At 46.3% G+C, this 26,105-nt stretch overlaps 1 protein-coding gene across 2 annotated transcripts in view; it reads right to left on the bottom strand.

The window, feature by feature from the left end:
- LOC142907087 (transmembrane emp24 domain-containing protein 5-like) overlaps nucleotides 1–26,105 on the bottom strand; it is a 58,878-nt gene continuing 32,773 nt past the window's right edge. For both annotated transcript variants that reach the window (XM_076056114.1, XM_076056115.1), the window contains exon 4: nucleotides 1–595. In XM_076056114.1, the coding sequence (XP_075912229.1) occupies nucleotides 355–595 (241 nt within the window). In that variant the 3' untranslated portion in view covers nucleotides 1–354. The remainder of the gene's footprint in view (nucleotides 596–26,105) is intronic.

The following is a 26,105-nucleotide window of genomic DNA, read 5'->3' as shown; positions in this document are numbered from 1 at the left end:
GCCCTCCCATCTTCACTCACCTGGAGGTCATCCACTCAGCCTCCCACTCACCCTCCCACTCACCTGGAGGTCCTTCACTCAGCTTCCCACTCACCCTCCCATCTTCACTCGCCCTCCCACTCACCTGGAGGTCATCCACTCGCCCTCCCATCTTCACTCACCTGGAGGTCATCCACTCGCCCTCCCACTCACCTGGAGGTCCTTCACTCAGCCTCCCACTCACCCATCGTCACTCGCCCTCCCATTCACCTGGAGGTCATCCACTCGGCCTCCCACTCGCCCTCCCACTCACCTGGAGGTCATCCACTCGCCCTCCCATCTCCACTCACCTGGAGGTCATCCACTCACCCATTGTCACTCGCCCTCCCACTCACCTGGAGGTCCTTCACTCAGCCTCCCACTCGCCCTCCCATCACTCACCTGGAGGTCGTCCACCTGCACGTCCACCATCTGTTGCGAGCTCAGGAAGCTTCTCCAGTCGCCCTGGACATCGAGGTCATCCACCATCACCTCCATCCACACGGTCTTGCTGGACACGCGGCTGAATGTGTTGTCGAAGCAGACGGTGTAGTCTCCATCCTCCACCGCCTTGATGCTGCGCAGGATGAGACCCATAGACTCTGAAATTTCTGGACTCGCACAGACCCACACAGCGATTCCTATATTCACAGAGCCCTATAGACTGGGCCGTAGACTGAGCCATAGACTCGCACAGAGTGCCATAGACTCACAGGGAAACATGGACTCAGAGACCCACGTACTCGCACGGAAATCCACAGACCTACAGACTCGCACAGAGACCTAGAGACAGACCCACAGACTCGCACTGAGCCATATACTCGGAGCCAGAGACGAATACAGAGATTTATAGACTCAAGAGACCCAGAGGCTCACAAAGATTTATAGACTTGCAAGAGACCCATAGGCTCACATAAAGATTTCTTAACTCACCCAGAGATTTGTAGACTCGCACAGAGACCCACAGACTCAGACCCGCAGACTCGCAAAGTGACCAAAAGACTAAGGCTAACACAGAGACCCATAGACTAACACAGACCCAGAGACTAACAGATCCATAGACTCACCCATAGGCTAACACAGACCCATAGACTAACACAGACCCATAGACTAACACAGACCCATAGACTAACAGACCCATAGACTAACACACAGACTGATACTAACACAGACCCATAGCGTAACACACAGACTCATAGACTAACACACAGACCCACAGACTAACACACATACCCAGAGACACACAGACCCAGAGACTAACACATAGACCCAGAGACTAACACAGACCCAGAGACTAAAACAGACCCATAGAGTAACACATAGACCCAGAGAATATCACATTGACCCAGAGACTAACACAGATCCATAGACTCACACAGACCCATAGACTAACACAAACCCAGAGACGAACACACAGACCCAGAGACTAACACACAGACCCAGAGACCAACACATAGACCCAGAGACTAACACACATACCCAGAGACTAACAGACCCATAGACTAACACACATACCCAGAGACTAACATATAGACCCAGAGACTAACACATAGACCCATAGACTAACACAGACCCAGAGACTAACACAGACCCAGAGAATAACACATAGACCCAGAGACTAACACATAGACCCAGAGACTAACACACAGACCCAGAGACTAACACACAGACCCAGAGACTAACACATAGACCCAGAGACTAACACACATACCCAGAGACTAACACACAGACCCAAAGACTAACACATAGACCCAGAGACTAACATATAGACCCGTAGACTAACACAGACCCATAGACTAACACAGAGACCCATAGACTCACACAGAGACCCAGAGACTAACACAGATCCATAGACTCACCCAGAGACTAACACACAGACCCAGAGACTAACACAGACCCATAGACTAACACAGAGACCCATAGACTAACACACAGACCCAGAGACTAACACAGACCCAGAGACTAACACACAGACCCAGAGGCTAACACAGACCCATAGACTAACACAGAGACCCATAGACTAACACACAGACCCAGAGACTAACACAGACCCATAGACTCACCCATAGACTAACACAGACCCAGAGACTAACAGATCCATACTCACCCATAGGCTAACACAGACCCATAGACTAACAGACCCATAGACTAACACACAGACCGATACTAACACATAGACCCATAGCGTAACACACAGACTCATAGACTAACACACAGACCCACAGACTAACACACATACCCAGAGACACACAGACCCAGAGACTAACACATAGACCCAGAGACTAACACATAGACCCAGAGACTAACACAAATCCATAGACTCACCCAGACCCATAGACTAACACATAGACCCAGAGACTAACACACAGACCCAGAGACTAACACATAGACCCAGAGGCTAAAACAGACCCATAGAGTAACACATAGACCCAGAGAATATCACATAGACCCAGAGACTAACACAGATCCATAGACTCACACACAGACCCATAGACTAACACAAACCCAGAGACGAACACACAGACCCAGAGACTAACACACAGACCCAGAGACCAACACATAGACCCAGAGACTAACATACCCATAGACTAACACACATACCCAGAGACTAACATATAGACCCAGAGACTAACACATGGACCCAGAGACTAACACAGACCCATAGAGTAACATAGACCCATAGAGTAACACAGACCCAGAGATTAACACATAGACCCAGAGAATATCACATAGACCCAGAGACTAACACAGATCCATAGACTCACACACAGACCCAGAGACTAACACACAGACCCAGAGACTAACACATAGACCCATAGATGAACACAGACCCAGAGACTAACACAGACCCAGAGACTAACACAGACCCAGAGAATAACACATAGACTCAGAGACTAACACATAGACCGAGAGACTAACACATAGACCCAGAGACTAACACACATACCCAGAGACTAACACACAGACCCAAAGACTAACACATAGACCCAGAGACTAACATATAGACCCGTAGACTAACACAGACCCATAGACTAACACAGAGACCCATAGACTCACACAGAGACCCATAGACTCACACATAGACCCAGAGACTAGCACAGATCCATAGACTCACCCAGAGACTAACACACAGACCCAGAGACTAACACAGACCCAGAGACTAACACAGACCCATAGACTAACACAGAGACCCATAGACTAACACAGACCCAGAGACTAACACAGATCCATAGACCCACCCATAGAATAACAGACCCATAGACTAACACACAGACCCAGAGACTAACACAGACCCAGAGACTAACACACAGACCCATAGACTAACACAGACCCATAGACTCACCCATAGACTAACAGACCCATAGACTAACACAGACCCATAGACTCACCCATAGACTAACACAGACCCAGAGACTAACACAGACCCAGAGACTAACACACAGACCCAGAGACTAACACACAGACCCAGAGACTAACACAGAGACCCATAGGCTAACACAGATCCATAGACTCACCCATAGACTAACACAGACCCAGAGACTAACAGATCCATAGACTCACCCATAGGCTAACACAGACCCATAGACTAACACAGACCCATAGACTAACAGACCCATAGACTAACACACAGACCGATACTAACACATAGACCCATAGCGTAACACACAGACTCATAGACTAACACACAGACCCACAGACTAACACACATACCCAGAGACACACAGACCCAGAGACTAACACATAGACCCAGAGACTAACACATAGACCCAGAGACTAACACAGATCCATAGACTCACCCAGACCCATAGACTAACACATAGACCCAGAGACTAACACATAGACCCAGAGACTAACACACAGACCCAGAGACTAACACATAGACCCAGAGACTAAAACAGACCCATAGAGTAACACATAGACCCAGAGAATATCACATAGACCCAGAGACTAACACAGATCCATAGACTCACACACAGACCCATAGACTAACACAAACCCAGAGACGAACACACAGACCCAGAGACTAACACACAGACCCAGAGACCAACACATAGACCCAGAGACTAACACACATACCCAGAGACTAACAGACCCATAGACTAACACACATACCCAGAGACTAACATATAGACCCAGAGACTAACACAGACCCATAGAGTAACATAGACCCATAGAGTAACACAGACCCAGAGATTAACACATAGACCCAGAGAATGTCACATAGACCCAGAGACTAACACAGATCCATAGACTCACACACAGACCCAGAGACTAACACACAGACCCAGAGACTAACACATAGACCCATAGACTAACACAGACCCAGAGACTAACACAGACCCAGAGACTAACACAGACCCAGAGAATAACACATAGACCCAGAGACTAACACACAGACCCAGAGACTAACACATAGACCGAGAGACTAACACATAGACCCAGACTAACACATATACCCAGAGACTAACACACAGACCCAAAGACTAACACATAGACCCAGAGACTAACATATAGACCCGTAGACTAACACAGACCCATAGACTAACACAGAGACCCATAGACTCACACAGAGACCCATAGACTCACACATAGACCCAGAGACTAACACATAGACCCAGAGACTAACACAGATCCATAGACTCACCCAGAGACTAACACACAGACCCAGAGACTAACACAGACCCATAGACTAACACAGAGACCCATAGACTAACACAGACCCAGAGACTAACACAGATCCATAGACCCACCCATAGACTAACAGACCCATAGACTAACACACAGACCCAGAGACTAACACAGACCCAGAGACTAACACACAGACCCATAGACTAACACAGACCCATAGACTCACCTATAGACTAACAGACCCATAGACTAACACAGACCCAGAGACTAACACACAGACCCAGAGACTAACACACAGACCCAGAGACTAACACAGAGACCCATAGGCTAACACAGATCCATAGACTCACCCATAGACTAACACAGACCCATAGACTAACACACAGACCCAGAGACTAACACAGACCCATAGACTAACACAGACCCAGAGACTAACACACAGACCCAGAGACTAACACACAGACCCAGAGACTAACACACATACCCCGAGACACACACAGACCCAGAGACTAACACAGATCCATAGACTCACCCATAGACTAACACAGACCCAGAGACTAACACACAGACCCAGAGACTAACACACAGACCCAGAGACTAACACACATACCCCGAGACACACATAGACCCAGAGACTAACACATATACCCAGAGACTAACACACAGACCCATAGACTAACACACAGACCCAGAGACTAACACACAGACCCATAGACTAACACACAGACCCAGAGACTAACACACATACCCAGAGACACACAGACCCAGAGACTAACACATAGACCCAGAGACTAACATAGATCCATAAAATCACACAGAGACCCAGAGACTAAAACACATACCCAGAGACTAACACATAGACCCAGAGACTAACACAGACCCATAGAGTAACACAGACCCAGAGATTAACACATATACCCAGAGAATATCACATAGACCCAGAGACTAACACAGATCCATAGACTCACACACAGACCCAGAGACTAACACATAGACCCATAGACTAACACAAACCCAGAGACGAACACAGACCCAGAGACTAACACACAGACCCAGAGACTAACACAGACCCAGAGACTAACACAGACCCAGAGAATAACACACAGACCCAGAGACTAACACACAGACCCAGAGACTAACACATAGACCCAGAGACTAACACACAGACCCAGAGACTAACACACAGACCCAAAGACTAACACATAGACCCAGAGACTAACATATAGACCCAGAGACTAACACAGACCCATAGACTCACCCATAGACTAACAGACCCATAGACTAACACAGACCCATAGACTCACCCATAGACTAACACAGACCCAGAGACTAACACAGACCCAGAGACTAACACACAGACCCAGAGACTAACACAGAGACCCATAGGCTAACACAGATCCATAGACTCACCCATAGACTAACACAGACCCAGAGACTAACAGATCCATAGACTCACCCATAGGCTAACACAGACCCATAGACTAACACAGACCCATAGACTAACAGACCCATAGACTAACACACAGACCGATACTAACACATAGACCCATAGCGTAACACACAGACTCATAGACTAACACACAGACCCACAGACTAACACACATAACCAGAGACACACAGACCCAGAGACTAACACATAGACCCAGAGACTAACACATAGACCCAGAGACTAACACAGATCCATAGACTCACCCAGACCCATAGACTGACACATAGACCCAGAGACTAACACACAGACCCAGAGACTAACACATAGACCCAGAGACTAAAACAGACCCATAGAGTAACACATAGACCCAGAGAATATCACATAGACCCAGAGACTAACACAGATCCATAGACTCACACACAGACCCATAGACTAACACAAACCCAGAGACGAACACACAGACACAGAGACTAACACACAGACCCAGAGACCAACACATAGACCCAGACACTAACACACATACCCAGAGACTAACAGACCCATAGACTAACACACATACCCAGAGACTAACATATAGACCCAGAGACTAACACATAGACCCAGAGACTAACACAGATCCATAGACTCACACACAGACCCAGAGACTAACACACAGACCCAGAGACTAACACATAGACCCATAGACTAACACAGACCCAGAGACTAACACAGACCCAGAGACTAACACAGACCCAGAGAATAACACATAGACCCAGAGACTAACACACAGACCCAGAGACTAACACATAGACCGAGAGACTAACACATAGACCCAGAGACTAACACACATACCCAGAGACTAACACACAGACCCAAAGACTAACACATAGACCCAGAGACTAACATATAGACCCGTAGACTAACACAGACCCATAGACTAACACAGACCCAGAGACTAACACACAGACCCAGAGACTAACACACAGACCCAGAGACTAACACAGAGACCCATAGGCTAACACAGACCCATAGACTCACCCATAGACTAACACAGACCCAGAGACTAACACAGACCCAGAGACTAACACACAGACCCAGAGACTAACACACAGACCCAGAGACTAACACAGAGACCCATAGGCTAACACAGATCCATAGACTCACCCATAGACTAACACAGACCCAGAGACTAACAGATCCATAGACTCACCCATAGGCTAACACAGACCCATAGACTAACACAGACCCATAGACTAACAGACCCATAGACTAACACACAGACCGATACTAACACATAGACCCATAGCGTAACACACAGACTCATAGACTAACACACAGACCCACAGACTAACACACATACCCAGAGACACACAGACCCAGAGACTAACACATAGACCCAGAGACTAACACATAGACCCAGAGACTAACACAGATCCATAGACTCACCCAGACCCATAGACTAACACATAGACCCAGAGACTAACACATAGACCCAGAGACTAACACACAGACCCAGAAACTAACACATAGACCCAGAGACTAAAACAGACCCATAGAGTAACACATAGACCCAGAGAATATCACATAGACCCAGAGACTAACACAGATCCATAGACTCACACACAGACCCATAGACTAACACAAACCCAGAGACGAACACACAGACCCAGAGACTAACACACAGACCCAGAGACCAACACATAGACCCAGAGACTAACACACATACCCAGAGACTAACAGACCCATAGACTAACACACATACCCAGAGACTAACATATAGACCCAGAGACTAACACAGACCCATAGAGTAACATAGACCTATAGAGTAACACAGACCCAGAGATTAACACATAGACCCAGATAATGTCACATAGACCCAGAGACTAACACAGATCCATAGACTCACACACAGACCCAGAGACTAACACACAGACCCAGAGACTAACACATAGACCCATAGACTAACACAGACCCAGAGACTAACACAGACCCAGAGACTAACACAGACCCAGAGAATAACACATAGACCCAGAGACTAACACACAGACCCAGAGACTAACACATAGACCGAGAGACTAACACATAGACCCAGACTAACACATATACCCAGAGACTAACACACAGACCCAAAGACTAACACATAGACCCAGAGACTAACATATAGACCCGTAGACTAACACAGACCCATAGACTAACACAGAGACCCATAGACTCACACAGAGACCCATAGACTCACACATAGACCCAGAGACTAACACATAGACCCAGAGACTAACACAGATCCATAGACTCACCCAGAGACTAACACACAGACCCAGAGACTAACACAGACCCATAGACTAACACAGAGACCCATAGACTAACACAGACCCAGAGACTAACACAGATCCATAGACCCACCCATAGACTAACAGACCCATAGACTAACACACAGACCCAGAGACTAACACAGACCCAGAGACTAACACACAGACCCATAGACTAACACAGACCCATAGACTCACCTATAGACTAACAGACCCATAGACTAACACAGACCCAGAGACTAACACACAGACCCAGAGACTAACACACAGACCCAGAGACTAACACAGAGACCCATAGGCTAACACAGATCCATAGACTCACCCATAGACTAACACAGACCCATAGACTAACACACAGACCCAGAGACTAACACAGACCCATAGACTAACACAGACCCAGAGACTAACACACAGACCCAGAGACTAACACACAGACCCAGAGACTAACACACATACCCCGAGACACACACAGACCCAGAGACTAACACAGATCCATAGACTCACCCATAGACTAACACAGACCCAGAGACTAACACACAGACCCAGAGACTAACACACAGACCCAGAGACTAACACACATACCCCGAGACACACATAGACCCAGAGACTAACACATATACCCAGAGACTAACACACAGACCCATAGACTAACACACAGACCCAGAGACTAACACACAGACCCATAGACTAACACACAGACCCAGAGACTAACACACATACCCAGAGACACACAGACCCAGAGACTAACACATAGACCCAGAGACTAACATAGATCCATAAAATCACACAGAGACCCAGAGACTAAAACACATACCCAGAGACTAACACATAGACCCAGAGACTAACACAGACCCATAGAGTAACACAGACCCAGAGATTAACACATATACCCAGAGAATATCACATAGACCCAGAGACTAACACAGATCCATAGACTCACACACAGACCCAGAGACTAACACATAGACCCATAGACTAACACAAACCCAGAGACGAACACAGACCCAGAGACTAACACACAGACCCAGAGACTAACACAGACCCAGAGACTAACACAGACCCAGAGAATAACACACAGACCCAGAGACTAACACACAGACCCAGAGACTAACACATAGACCCAGAGACTAACACACAGACCCAGAGACTAACACACAGACCCAAAGACTAACACATAGACCCAGAGACTAACATAGAGACCCAGAGACTAACACAGACCCATAGACTCACCCATAGACTAACAGACCCATAGACTAACACAGACCCATAGACTCACCCATAGACTAACACAGACCCAGAGACTAACACAGACCCAGAGACTAACACACAGACCCAGAGACTAACACACAGACCCAGAGACTAACACAGAGACCCATAGGCTAACACAGATCCATAGACTCACCCATAGACTAACACAGACCCAGAGACTAACAGATCCATAGACTCACCCATAGGCTAACACAGACCCATAGACTAACACAGACCCATAGACTAACAGACCCATAGACTAACACACAGACCGATACTAACACATAGACCCATAGCGTAACACACAGACTCATAGACTAACACACAGACCCACAGACTAACACACATAACCAGAGACACACAGACCCAGAGACTAACACATAGACCCAGAGACTAACACATAGACCCAGAGACTAACACAGATCCATAGACTCACCCAGACCCATAGACTGACACATAGACCCAGAGACTAACACACAGACCCAGAGACTAACACATAGACCCAGAGACTAAAACAGACCCATAGAGTAACACATAGACCCAGAGAATATCACATAGACCCAGAGACTAACACAGATCCATAGACTCACACACAGACCCATAGACTAACACAAACCCAGAGACGAACACACAGACACAGAGACTAACACACAGACCCAGAGACCAACACATAGACCCAGACACTAACACACATACCCAGAGACTAACAGACCCATAGACTAACACACATACCCAGAGACTAACATATAGACCCAGAGACTAACACATAGACCCAGAGACTAACACAGATCCATAGACTCACACACAGACCCAGAGACTAACACACAGACCCAGAGACTAACACATAGACCCATAGACTAACACAGACCCAGAGACTAACACAGACCCAGAGACTAACACAGACCCAGAGAATAACACATAGACCCAGAGACTAACACACAGACCCAGAGACTAACACATAGACCGAGAGACTAACACATAGACCCAGAGACTAACACACATACCCAGAGACTAACACACAGACCCAAAGACTAACACATAGACCCAGAGACTAACATATAGACCCGTAGATTAACACAGACCCATAGACTAACACAGAGACCCATAGACTCACACAGAGACCCAGAGACTAACACACAGACCCAGAGACTAACACATAGACCGAGAGACTAACACATAGACCCAGAGACTAACACACATACCCAGAGACTAACACACAGACCCAAAGACTAACACATAGACCCAGAGACTAACATATAGACCCGTAGATTAACACAGACCCATAGACTAACACAGAGACCCATAGACTAACACAGAGACCCATAGACTCAAACAGAGACCCATAGACTCACACAGAGACCCAGAGACTAACACACATACCCAGAGACTAACACAGACCCATAGACAAACACATAGACCCAAAGACTAACACATAGACCCCGAGACTAACACATAGACCCATAGACTAACACAGACCCATAGACTAACACAGAGACCCATAGACTCACACAGAGACCCATAGACTCACACAGAGACCCATAGACTCACACAGAGACCCATAGACTCACACAGAGAGCCATAGACTAACACAGACCCATAGACTCACACAGAGACCCATAGACTAACACGTAGACCCGAGACTAACACAGATCCATAGACTCACACAGAGACCCAGAGAATAACACATTAGACCCAGAGACTAACACAGATCCATAGACTAACACATATACCCATAGGCTAACACAGTGACCCATAAACTCACACAGTGACCCATAGACTCACACAGAGACCCATAGACTCACCACACATAGACCCATAGACTAACACATATACCCATAGACTAACACATAGACCCATAGACTAACACATAGACCCAGAGACTAACACATAGACCCAGAGACTAACACATAGACCCAGAGACTAACACAGATCCATAGACTCACCCAGAGACTAACACAGATCCATAGACTAACACATAGACCCAGAGACTAAAACACAGACCCAGAGACTAACACAGATCCATAGACTCGCACTGAGCCATATACTCGAAGCCAGAGACGAATACAGAGATTTATAGACTCAAGAGACCCATAGGCTCACAAAGATTTATAGACTCGCACAGAGACCCATAGGCTCACATGAAGATTTCTAAACTCACCCAGAGATTTGTAGACTCGCACAGAGACCCACAAACTCGCACAGATTTCTTGACTCGCACATAGACCTGCAGACTCAGAGATCCGCAGACTCACATAGCGACCCAAAGACTAAGACTAACACATAGACCCAGAGACTAAGACGCATACCCAGAGACACACAGAGACCCATAGACTAACACATAGACCCAGAGACTAACACAGATCCATAGACTCACCCATAGACTAACACAGACCCATAGACTAACACAGACCCATAGACTAACACAGACCCATAGACTAACACACAGACCGATACTAACACATAGACCCATAGCCTAACACACAGACTCATAGACTAACACACAGACCCACAGACTAACACACATACCCAGAGACACACAGACCCAGAGACTAACACATAGACCCAGAGACTAAAACACATACACAGAGACTAACACAGACACATTGAGACCCATAGACTAACACATAGACCCAGAGACTAACACATACCCAGAAACACACACAGACCCAGAGACTAACACATAGACCCATAGACTAACACATAGACCCAGAGACTAACACACAGACCCAGAGACTAACACAGACCCATAGACTAACACATAGACCCATAGAGTAACACATAGACCCAGAGATTAACACATAGACCCAGAGACTAACACAGATCCATAGACTCACACACAGACCCAGAGACTAACACATAGACCCATAGACTAACGGAAACCCAGAGACGAACACACAGACCCAGAGACTAACACACAGACCCAGAGACTAACACATAGACCCAGAGACTAACACAGACCCAGAGACTAACACAGACCCAGAGACTAACACATAGACACAGAGACTAACACATAGACCCAGAGACTAACACACAGACCCGGAGACTAACACATAGACCCAGAGACTAACACAGACCCATAGACTAACACAGACCCATAGACTAACACAGAGATCCATAGACTCACACAGTGACCCATAGACTCACACAGAGACCCATAGACTCACCACACATAGACCCATAGACTAACACATAGACCCATAGACTAACACATAGACCCATAGACTAACACATAGACCCAGAGAATATCACATAGACCCAGAGACTAACACAGATCCATAGACTCACACACAGACCCAGAGACTAACACATAGACCCATATACTAACACAAACCCAGAGACGAACACACAGACCCAGAGACTAACACACAGACCCAGAGACTAACACATAGACCCAGAGACTAACACAGACCCAGAGACTAACACAGACCCAGAGACTAACACAGACCCAGAGAATAACACATAGACCCAGAGACTAACACATAGACCCAGAGACTAACACACAGACCCAGAGACTAACACATAGACCCAGAGACTAACACAGACCCATAGACTAACACAGACCCATAGACTAACACAGAGATCCATAGACTCACACAGTGACCCATAGACTCACACAGAGACCCATAGACTCACGACACATAGACCCATAGACTAACACATAGACCCATAGACTAACACATAGACCCATAGACTAACACATAGACCCAGAGACTAACACATCGACCCAGAGACTAACACATAGAGCCAGAGACTAACACAGATCCATAGACTCACCCAGAGACTAACACAGACCTATAGACTAACACATAGACCCAGAGACTAACACACAGACCCAGAGACTAACACAGATCCATAGACTCGCACTGAGCCATATACTCGAAGCCAGAGACGAATACAGAGATTTATAGACTCAAGAGACCCATAGGCTCACAAAGATTTATAGACTCGCACAGAGACCCATAGAGTAACACATAGACCCAGAGATTAACACATAGACCCAGAGACTAACACAGATCCATAGACTCACACACAGACCCAGAGACTAACACATAGACCCATAGACTAACACAAACCCAGAGACGAACACACAGACCCAGAGACTAACACACAGACCCAGAGACTAACACATAGACCCAGAGACTAACACAGACCCAGAGACTAACACAGACCCAGAGACTAACACAGACCCAGAGAATAACACATAGACCCAGAGACTAACACATAGACCCAGAGACTAACACACAGACCCAGAGACTAACACATAGACCCAGAGACTAACACAGACCCATAGACTAACACAGACCCATAGACTAACACAGAGATCCATAGACTCACACAGTGACCCATAGACTCACACAGAGTCCCATAGACTCACCACACATAGACCCATAGACTAACACATAGACCCATAGACTAACACATAGACCCATAGACTAACACATAGACCCAGAGAATATCACATAGACCCAGAGACTAACACAGATCCATAGACTCACACACAGACCCAGAGACTAACACATAGACCCATAGACTAACACAAACCCAGAGACGAACACACAGACTCAGAGACTAACACACAGACCCAGAGACTAACACATAGACCCAGCGACTAACACAGACCCAGAGACTAACACAGACCCAGAGACTAACACAGACCCAGAGAATAACACATAGACCCAGAGACTAACACATAGACCCAGAGACTAACACACAGACCCAGAGACTAACACATAGACCCAGAGACTAACACAGACCCATAGACTAACACAGACCCATAGACTAACACAGAGATCCATAGACTCACACAGTGACCCATAGACTCACACAGAGACCCATAGACTCACCACACATAGACCCATAGACTAACACATAGACCCATAGACTAACACATAGACCCATAGACTAACACATAGACCCAGAGACTAACACATCGACCCAGAGACTAACACATAGACCCAGAGACTAACACAGATCCATAGACTCACCCAGAGACTAACACAGACCCATAGACTAACACATAGACCCAGAGACTAACACACAGACCCAGAGACTAACACAGATCCATAGACTCGCACTGAGCCATATACTCGAAGCCAGAGACGAATACAGAGATTTATAGACTCAAGAGACCCATAGGCTCACAAAAATTTATAGACTCGCACAGAGACCCATAGGCTCACATGAAGATTTCTAAACTCACCCAGAGATTTGTAGACTCGCACAGAGACCCACAAACTCGCACAGATTTCTTGACTCGCACATAGACCTGCAGACTCAGATCCGCAGACTCGCATAGCGGCCCAAAGACTAAGACTAACACATAGACCCAGAGACTAAGACGCATACCCAGAGACACACAGAGACCCATAGACTAACACATAGACCCAGAGACTAACACAGATCCATAGACTCACCCATAGACTAACACAGACCCATAGACTAACACAGACCCATAGACTAACACAGACCCATAGACTAACACACAGACCGATACTAACACATAGACCCATAGCCTAACACACAGACTCATAGACTAACACACAGACCCACAGACTAACACACATACCCAGAGACACACAGACCCAGAGACTAACACATAGACCCAGAGACTAACACACATACACAGAGACTAACACAGACCCATAGACTAACACATAGACCCAGAGACTAACACATACCCAGAAACACACACAGACCCAGAGACTAACACATAGACCCATAGACTAACACATAGACCCAGAGACTAACACACAGACCCAGAGACTAACACAGACCCATAGATTAACACATAGACCCATAGACTAACACATAGACCCATAGACTAACACACAGACCCAGAGACTAACACACATACCCAGAGACTAACACAGACCCATAGACTAACACATAGACGCAGAGACTAACACACATACCCAGAGACTAACACATAGACCCAGAGACTAACACAGATCCATAGACTCACCCAGAGACTAACACAGACCCATAGACTAACACAGAGACCCATAGACTCACACAGAGATCCATAGACTCACACAGAGACCCAGAGACTAACACAGACCCATAGACTAACACGTAGACCCAGAGACTAACACACAGACCCAGAGACTAACACACAGACCCAGAGACTAACACACAGACCCATAGACTAACACATAGACCCTTAGAATAACACATAGACCCAGAGACTAACACATAGACCCAGAGACTAACACATAGACCTAGAGACTAACACAGATCCATAGACTCACACAGAGACCCAGAGACTAACACACATGCCCAGAGACTAACACAGACCCATAGACTAACAGACCCATAGACTAACACACAGACCGATACTAACACATAGACCCATAGCGTAACACACAGACTCATAGACTAACACACAGACCCACAGACTAACACACATAACCAGAGACACACAGACCCAGAGACTAACACATAGACCCAGAGACTAACACATAGACCCAGAGACTAACACAGATCCATAGACTCACCCAGACCCATAGACTGACACATAGACCCAGAGACTAACACACAGACCCAGAGACTAACACATAGACCCAGAGACTAAAACAGACCCATAGAGTAACACATAGACCCAGAGAATATCACATAGACCCAGAGACTAACACAGATCCATAGACTCACACACAGACCCATAGACTAACACAAACCCAGAGACGAACACACAGACACAGATACTAACACACAGACCCAGAGACCAACACATAGACCCAGACACTAACACACATACCCAGAGACTAACAGACCCATAGACTAACACACATACCCAGAGACTAACATATAGACCCAGAGACTAACACATAGACCCAGAGACTAACACAGATCCATAGACTCACACACAGACCCAGAGACTAACACACAGACCCAGAGACTAACACATAGACCCATAGACTAACACAGACCCAGAGACTAACACAGACCCAGAGACTAACACAGACCCAGAGAATAACACATAGACCCAGAGACTAACACACAGACCCAGAGACTAACACATAGACCGAGAGACTAACACATAGACCCAGAGACTAACACACATACCCAGAGACTAACACACAGACCCAAAGACTAACACATAGACCCAGAGACTAACATATAGACCCGTAGACTAACACAGACCCATAGACTAACACAGAGACACATAGACTCACACAGAGACTCATAGACTCACACATAGACCCAGAGACTAACACATAGACCCAGAGACTAACACAGACCCATAGACTAATACACAGACCCATAGACTAACACACAGACCCAGAGACTAACACACAGACCCATAGACTAACACACAGACCCAGAGACTAACACACATACCCAGAGACACACAGACCCAGAGACTAACACATAGACACAGAGACTAACATAGATCCATAAAATCACACAGAGACCCAGAGACTAAAACACATACCCAGAGACTAACACATAGACCCAGAGACTAACACAGACCCATAGAGTAACACAGACCCAGAGATTAACACATAGACCCAGAGAATATCACATAGACCCAGAGACTAACACAGATCCATAGACTCACACACAGACCCAGAGACTAACACATAGACCCATAGACTAACACAAACCCAGAGACGAACACAGACCCAGAGACTAACACACAGACCCAGAGACTAACACAGACCCAGAGACTAACACAGACCCAGAGAATAACACACAGACCCAGAGACTAACACACAGACCCAGAGACTAACACATAGACCCAGAGACTAACACACAGACCCAGAGACTAACACACAGACCCAAAGACTAACACATAGACCCAGAGACTAACACATAGACCCAGAGACTAACACAGACCCATAGAGTAACATAGACCCATAGAGTAACACAGACCCAGAGATTAACACATAGACCCAGAGAATGTCACATAGACCCAGAGACTAACACACATACCCAGAGACTAACAGACCCATAGACTAACACACATACCCAGAGACTAACATATAGACCCAGAGACTAACACATAGACCCAGAGACTAACACAGACCCATAGAGTAACATAGACCCATAGAGTAACACAGACCCAGAGATTAACACATAGACCCAGAGAATGTCACATAGACCCAGAGACTAACACAGATCCATAGACTCACACACAGACCCAGAGACTAACACACAGACCCAGAGACTAACACATAGACCCATAGACTAACACAGACCCAGAGACTAACACAGACCCAGAGACTAACACAGACCCAGAGAATAACACATAGACCCAGAGACTAACACACAGACCCAGAGACTAACACATAGACCGAGAGACTAACACATAGACCCAGAGACTAACACACATACCCAGAGACTAACACACAGACCCAAAGACTAACACATAGACCCAGAGACTAACATATAGACCCGTAGACTAACACAGACCCATAGACTAACACAGAGACCCATAGACTCACACAGAGACCCATAGACTCACACATAGACCCAGAGACTAACACATAGACCCAGAGACTAACACAGATCCATAGACTCACCCAGAGACTAACACACAGACCCAGAGACTAACACAGACCCATAGACTAACACAGAGACCCATAGACTAACACAGACCCAGAGACTAACACAGATCCATAGACCCACCCATAGACTAACAGACCCATAGACTAACACACAGACCCAGAGACTAACACAGACCCAGAGACTAACACACAGACCCATAGACTAACACAGACCCATAGACTCACCCATAGACTAACAGACCCATAGACTAACACAGACCCAGAGACTAACACAGACCCAGAGACTAACACACAGACCCAGAGACTAACACACAGACCCAGAGACTAACACAGAGACCCATAGGCTAACACAGATCCATAGACTCACCCATAGACTAACACAGACCCATAGACTAACACACAGACCCAGAGACTAACACAGACCCATAGACTAACACAGACCCAGAGACTAACACACAGACCCAGAGACTAACACACATACCCCGAGACACACACAGACCCAGAGACTAACACAGATCCATAGACTCACCCATAGACTAACACAGACCCAGAGACTAACACACAGACCCAGAGACTAACACACAGACCCAGAGACTAACACACATACCCCGAGACACACATAGACCCAGAGACTAACACATATACCCAGAGACTAACACACAGACCCATAGACTAACACACAGACCCAGAGACTAAAACACAGACCCAGAGACTAACACACAGACCCATAGACTAACACACAGACCCATAGACAAACACACAGACCCATAGACTAACACACAGACCCATAGACTAACACACAGACCCATAGACTAACACACATACCCATAGACTAACACACAGACCCATAGACTAACACGCATACCCATAGACTAACACACATACCCAGAGACTAACACACAGACCCAGAGACTAACACACAGACCCATAGGCTAACACAGACCCATAGACTAACACACAGACCCAGAGACTAACACACATACCCAGAGACACACAGACCCAGAGACTAACACATAGACCCAGAGACTAACATAGATCCATAAAATCACACAGAGACCCAGAGACTAAAACACATACCCAGAGACTAACACATAGACCCAGAGACTAACACATAGACCCAGAGACTAACACAGACCCATAGACTAATACACAGACCCATAGACTAACACACAGACCCAGAGACTAACACACAGACCCATAGGCTAACACACAGACCCAGAGACTAACACACATACCCAGAGACACACAGACCCAGAGACTAACACATAGACCCAGAGACTAACATAGATCCATAAAATCACACAGAGACCCAGAGACTAAAACACATACCCAGAGACTAACACATAGACCCAGAGACTAACACAGACCCATAGAGTAACACAGACCCAGAGATTAACACACAGACCCATAGACTAACACAGAGACCCAGAGACTAACATATAGACCCAGAGACTAACACAGATCCATAGACTCACCCAGAGGCTAACACAGACCCATAGACTAACACATAGACCCAGAGACTAACACACAGACTCAGAGACTAACACAGACCCATAGACTAACACAGAGACCCATAGACTAACACAGACCCAGAGACTAACACAGATCCATAGACTCACCCATAGACTAACAGACCCATAGACTAACACACAGACCCAGAGACTAACACAGACCCAGAGACTAACACACAGACCCATAGACTAACACAGACCCATAGACTCACCCATAGACTAACACAGACCCATAGACTAACACAGACCCAGAGACTAACACAGACCCAGAGACTAACACACAGACCCAGAGACTAACACAGAGACCCATAGGCTAACACAGATCCATAGACTCACCCATAGACTAACACAGACCCATAGACTAACACACAGACCCAGAGACTAACACAGACCCATAGACTAACACAGACCCAGAGACTAACACACAGACCCAGAGACTAACTCACAGACCCAGAGACTAACACACAGACCCAGAGACTAACACACATACCCCGAGACACACACAGACCCAGAGACTAACACAGATCCATAGACTCACCCATAGACTAACACAGACCCAGAGACTAACACACAGACCCAGAGACTAACACACAGACCCAGAGACTAACACACATACCCCGAGACACACATAGACCCAGAGACTAACACATATACCCAGAGACTAACACACAGACCCATAGACTAACACACAGACCCAGAGACTAACACACAGACCCAGAGACTAACACACAGATCCATAGACTAACACACAGACCCATAGACTAACACACAGACCCATAGACTAACACACAGACCAATAGACTAACACACAGACCCATAGACTAACACACATACCCATAGACTAACACACAGACCCATAGACTAACACGCATACCCATAGACTAACACACAGACCCAGAGACTAACACACAGACCCAGAGACTAACACACAGACCCATAGATTAACACATACCAATAGACTAACACACAGACCCAGAGACTAACACACATACCCAGAGACACACAGACCCAGAGACTAACACATAGACCCAGAGACTAACATAGATCCATAAAATCACACAGAGACCCAGAGACTAAAACACATACCCAGAGACTAACACATAGACCCAGAGACTAACACATAGACCCAGAGACTAACACGGACCCATAGACTAATACACAGACCCATAGACTAACACACAGACCCATAGACTAACACACAGACCCATAGACTAACACAGACCCATAGACTAACACACAGACCCAGAGACTAACACACATACCCAGAGACACACAGACCCAGAGACTAACACATAGACCCAGAGACTAACATAGATCCATAAAATCACACAGAGACCCAGAGACTAAAACACATACCCAGAGACTAACACATAGACCCAGAGACTAACACAGACCCATAGAGTAACACAGACCCAGAGATTAACACATAGACCCAGAGAATATCACATAGACCCAGAGACTAACACAGATCCATAGACTCACACACAGACCCAGAGACTAACACATAGACCCATAGACTAACACAAACCCAGAGACGAACAAAGACCCAGAGACTAACACACAGACCCAGAGACTAACACAGACCCAGAGACTAACACAGAACCAGAGACTAACACAGACCCAGAGAATAACACATAGACCCAGAGACTAACACACAGACCCAGAGACTAACACATAGACCCAGAGACTAACACATAGACCCAGAGACTAACACACATACCCAGAGACTAACACACAGACCCAAAGACTAACACATAGACCCAGAGACTAACATATAGACCCGTAGACTAACACAGACCCATAGACTAACACAGAGACCCATAGACTCACACAGAGACTCATAGACTCACACAGAGACCCAGAGACTAACACATAGACCCAGAGACTAACACAGATCCATAGACTCACCCAGAGACTAACACAGACCCATAGACTAACACATAGACCCAGAGACTAACACACAGACCCAGAGACTAACACAGACCCATAGACTAACACAGAGACCCATAGACTAACACAGACCCAGAGACTAACACAGATCCATAGACTCACCCATAGACTAACAGACCCATAGACTAACACACAGACCCAGAGACTAACACACAGACCCATAGACTAACACAGACCCATAGACTCACCCATAGACTAACACAGACCCATAGACTAACACAGACCCAGAGACTAACACAGAGACCCATAGACTAACACAGATCCATAGACTCACCCATAGACTAACAGACACATAGACTAACACACAGACCCAGAGACTAACACACAGACCCATAGACTAACACAGACCCATAGACTCACCCATATACTAACACAGACCCATAGACTAACACAGACCCAGAGACTAACACGCAGACCCAGAGACTAACACAGACCCATAGACTAACACAGACCCAGAGACTAACACACAGACCCAGAGACTAACACACAGACCCAGAGACTAACACACATACCCCGAGACACACACAGACCCAGAGACTAACACAGATCCATAGACTCACCCATAGACTAACACAGACCCAGAGACTAACACACAGACCCAGAGACTAACACACAGACCCAGAGACTAACACACATACCCCGAGACACACATAGACCCAGAGACTACCACATATACCCAGAGACTAACACACAGACCCATAGACTAACACACAGACCCAGAGACTAACACACAGACCCAGAGACTAACACACAGACCCATAGACTAACACACAGACCCATAGACTAACACACAGACCCATAGACTAACACACAGACTCATAGACTAACACACATACCCAGAGACTAACACACAGACCCATAGACTAACACACAGACCCATAGACTAACACACAGACCCAGAGACTAACACACAGACCCATAGACTAACACAGACCCATAGACTAACACACAGACCCAGAGACTAACACACATACCCAGAGACACACAGACCCAGAGACTAACACATAGACCCAGAGACTAACATAGATCCATAAAATCACACAGAGACCCAGAGACTAAAACACATACCCAGAGACTAACACATAGACCCAGAGACTAACACATAGACCCAGAGACTAACACATAGACCCAGAGACTAACACAGACCCATAGACTAATGCACAGACCCATAGACTAACACACAGACCCAGAGACTAACACACAGACCCATAGACTAACACACAGACCCATAGACTAACACACAGACCCATAGACTAACACACAGACCCATAGACTAACACACAGACTCATAGACTAACACACATACCCAGAGACTAACACACAGACCCATAGACTAACACACAGACCCATAGACTAACACGCATACCCATAGACTAACACACATACCCAGAGACTAACACACAGACCCAGAGACTAACACACAGACCCAGAGACTAACACACAGACCCATAGACTAACACAGACCCATAGACTAACACACAGACCCAGAGACTAACACACATACCCAGAGACACACAGACCCAGAGACTAACACATAGACCCAGAGACTAACATAGATCCATAAAATCACACAGAGACCCAGAGACTAAAACACATACCCAGAGACTAACACATAGACCCAGAGACTAACACATAGACCCAGAGACTAACACAGACCCATAGACTAATACACAGACCCATAGACTAACACACAGACCCAGAGACTAACACACAGACCCATAGACTAACACAGACCCATAGACTAACACACAGACCCATAGACTAACACGCAAACCCATAGACTAACACACATACCCAGAGACTAACACACAGACCCATAGACTAACACACAGACCCATAGACTAACACACAGACCCATAGACTAACACACAGACCCATAGACTAACACACAGACCCATAGACTAACACGCATACCCATAGACTAACACACATACCCAGAGACTAACACATAGACCCAGAGACTAACATAGATCCATAAAATCACACAGAGACCCAGAGACTAAAACACATACCCAGAGACTAACACATAGACCCAGAGACTAACACATAGACCCAGAGACTAACACGGACCCATAGACTAATACACAGACCCATAGACTAACACACAGACCCAGAGACTAACACACAGACCCATAGACTAACACATAGACCCAGAGACTAACATATAGACCCGTAGACTAACACAGACCCATAGACTAACACACAGACCCATAGACTAACACACAGACTCATAGACTAACACACATACCCAGAGACTAACACACAGACCCATAGACTAACACACAGACCCATAGACTAACACACAGACCCAGAGACTAACACACAGACTCATAGACTAACACACATACCCAGAGACTAACACACAGACCCATAGACTAACACACAGACCCATAGACTAACACACAGACCCAGAGACTAACACACAGACCCATAGACTAACACAGACCCATAGACTAACACACAGACCCAGAGACTAACACACATACCCAGAGACACACAGACCCAGAGACTAACACATAGACCCAGAGACTAACATAGATCCATAAAATCACACAGAGACCCAGAGACTAAAACACATACCCAGAGACTAACACATAGACCCAGAGACTAACACATAGACCCAGAGACTAACACATAGACCCAGAGACTAACACAGACCCATAGACTAATGCACAGACCCATAGACTAACACACAGACCCAGAGACTAACACACAGACCCATAGACTAACACACAGACCCATAGACTAACACACAGACCCATAGACTAACACACAGACCCATAGACTAACACACAGACTCATAGACTAACACACATACCCAGAGACTAACACACAGACCCATAGACTAACACACAGACCCATAGACTAACACGCATACCCATAGACTAACACACATACCCAGAGACTAACACACAGACCCAGAGACTAACACACAGACCCAGAGACTAACACACAGACCCATAGACTAACACAGACCCATAGACTAACACACAGACCCAGAGACTAACACACATACCCAGAGACACACAGACCCAGAGACTAACACATAGACCCAGAGACTAACATAGATCCATAAAATCACACAGAGACCCAGAGACTAAAACACATACCCAGAGACTAACACATAGACCCAGAGACTAACACATAGACCCAGAGACTAACACAGACCCATAGACTAATACACAGACCCATAGACTAACACACAGACCCAGAGACTAACACACAGACCCATAGACTAACACAGACCCATAGACTAACACACAGACCCATAGACTAACACGCAAACCCATAGACTAACACACATACCCAGAGACTAACACACAGACCCATAGACTAACACACAGACCCATAGACTAACACACAGACCCATAGACTAACACACAGACCCATAGACTAACACACAGACCCATAGACTAACACGCATACCCATAGACTAACACACATACCCAGAGACTAACACATAGACCCAGAGACTAACATAGATCCATAAAATCACACAGAGACCCAGAGACTAAAACACATACCCAGAGACTAACACATAGACCCAGAGACTAACACATAGACCCAGAGACTAACACGGACCCATAGACTAATACACAGACCCATAGACTAACACACAGACCCAGAGACTAACACACAGACCCATAGACTAACACAGACCCATAGACTAACACACAGACCCAGAGACTAACACACATACCCAGAGACACACAGACCCAGAGACTAACACATAGACCCAGAGACTAACATAGATCCATAAAATCACACAGAGACCCAGAGACTAAAACACATACCCAGAGACTAACACATAGACCCAGAGACTAACACAGACCCATAGAGTAACACAGACCCAGAGATTAACACATAGACCCAGAGAATATCACATAGACCCAGAGACTAACACAGATCCATAGACTCACACACAGACCCAGAGACTAACACATAGACCCATAGACTAACACAAACCCAGAGACGAACAAAGACCCAGAGACTAACACACAGACCCAGAGACTAACACAGATCCAGAGACTAACACAGACCCAGAGACTAACACAGACCCAGAGAATAACACATAGACCCAGAGACTAACACACAGACCCAGAGACTAACACATAGACCCAGAGACTAACACATAGACCCATAGACTAACACACATACCCAGAGACTAACACACAGACCCATAGACTAACACAGAGACCCATAGACTCACACAGAGACTCATAGACTCACACAGAGACCCAGAGACTAACACATAGACCCAGAGACTAACACAGATCCATAGACTCACCCAGAGACTAACACAGACCCATAGACTAACACATAGACCCAGAGACTAACACACAGACCCAGAGACTAACACAGACCCATAGACTAACACAGAGACCCATAGACTAACACAGACCCAGAGACTAACACAGATCCATAGACTCACCCATAGACTAACAGACCCATAGACTAACACACAGACCCAGAGACTAACACACAGACCCATAGACTAACACACAGACCCAGAGACTAACACACAGAC

The sequence above is a fragment of the Petromyzon marinus genome, chromosome 74 (genome assembly GCF_048934315.1).
Source record: "Petromyzon marinus isolate PM22_M1 ecotype Great Lakes invasive population chromosome 74, UKy_Petmar_22M1.pri1.0, whole genome shotgun sequence".
Taxonomy (NCBI): Eukaryota; Metazoa; Chordata; class Hyperoartia; order Petromyzontiformes; family Petromyzontidae; genus Petromyzon; species Petromyzon marinus.
The sequence above is the reverse complement of the archived record's forward strand: the minus strand, read 5'-3'. Positions and strand labels throughout refer to the sequence as shown.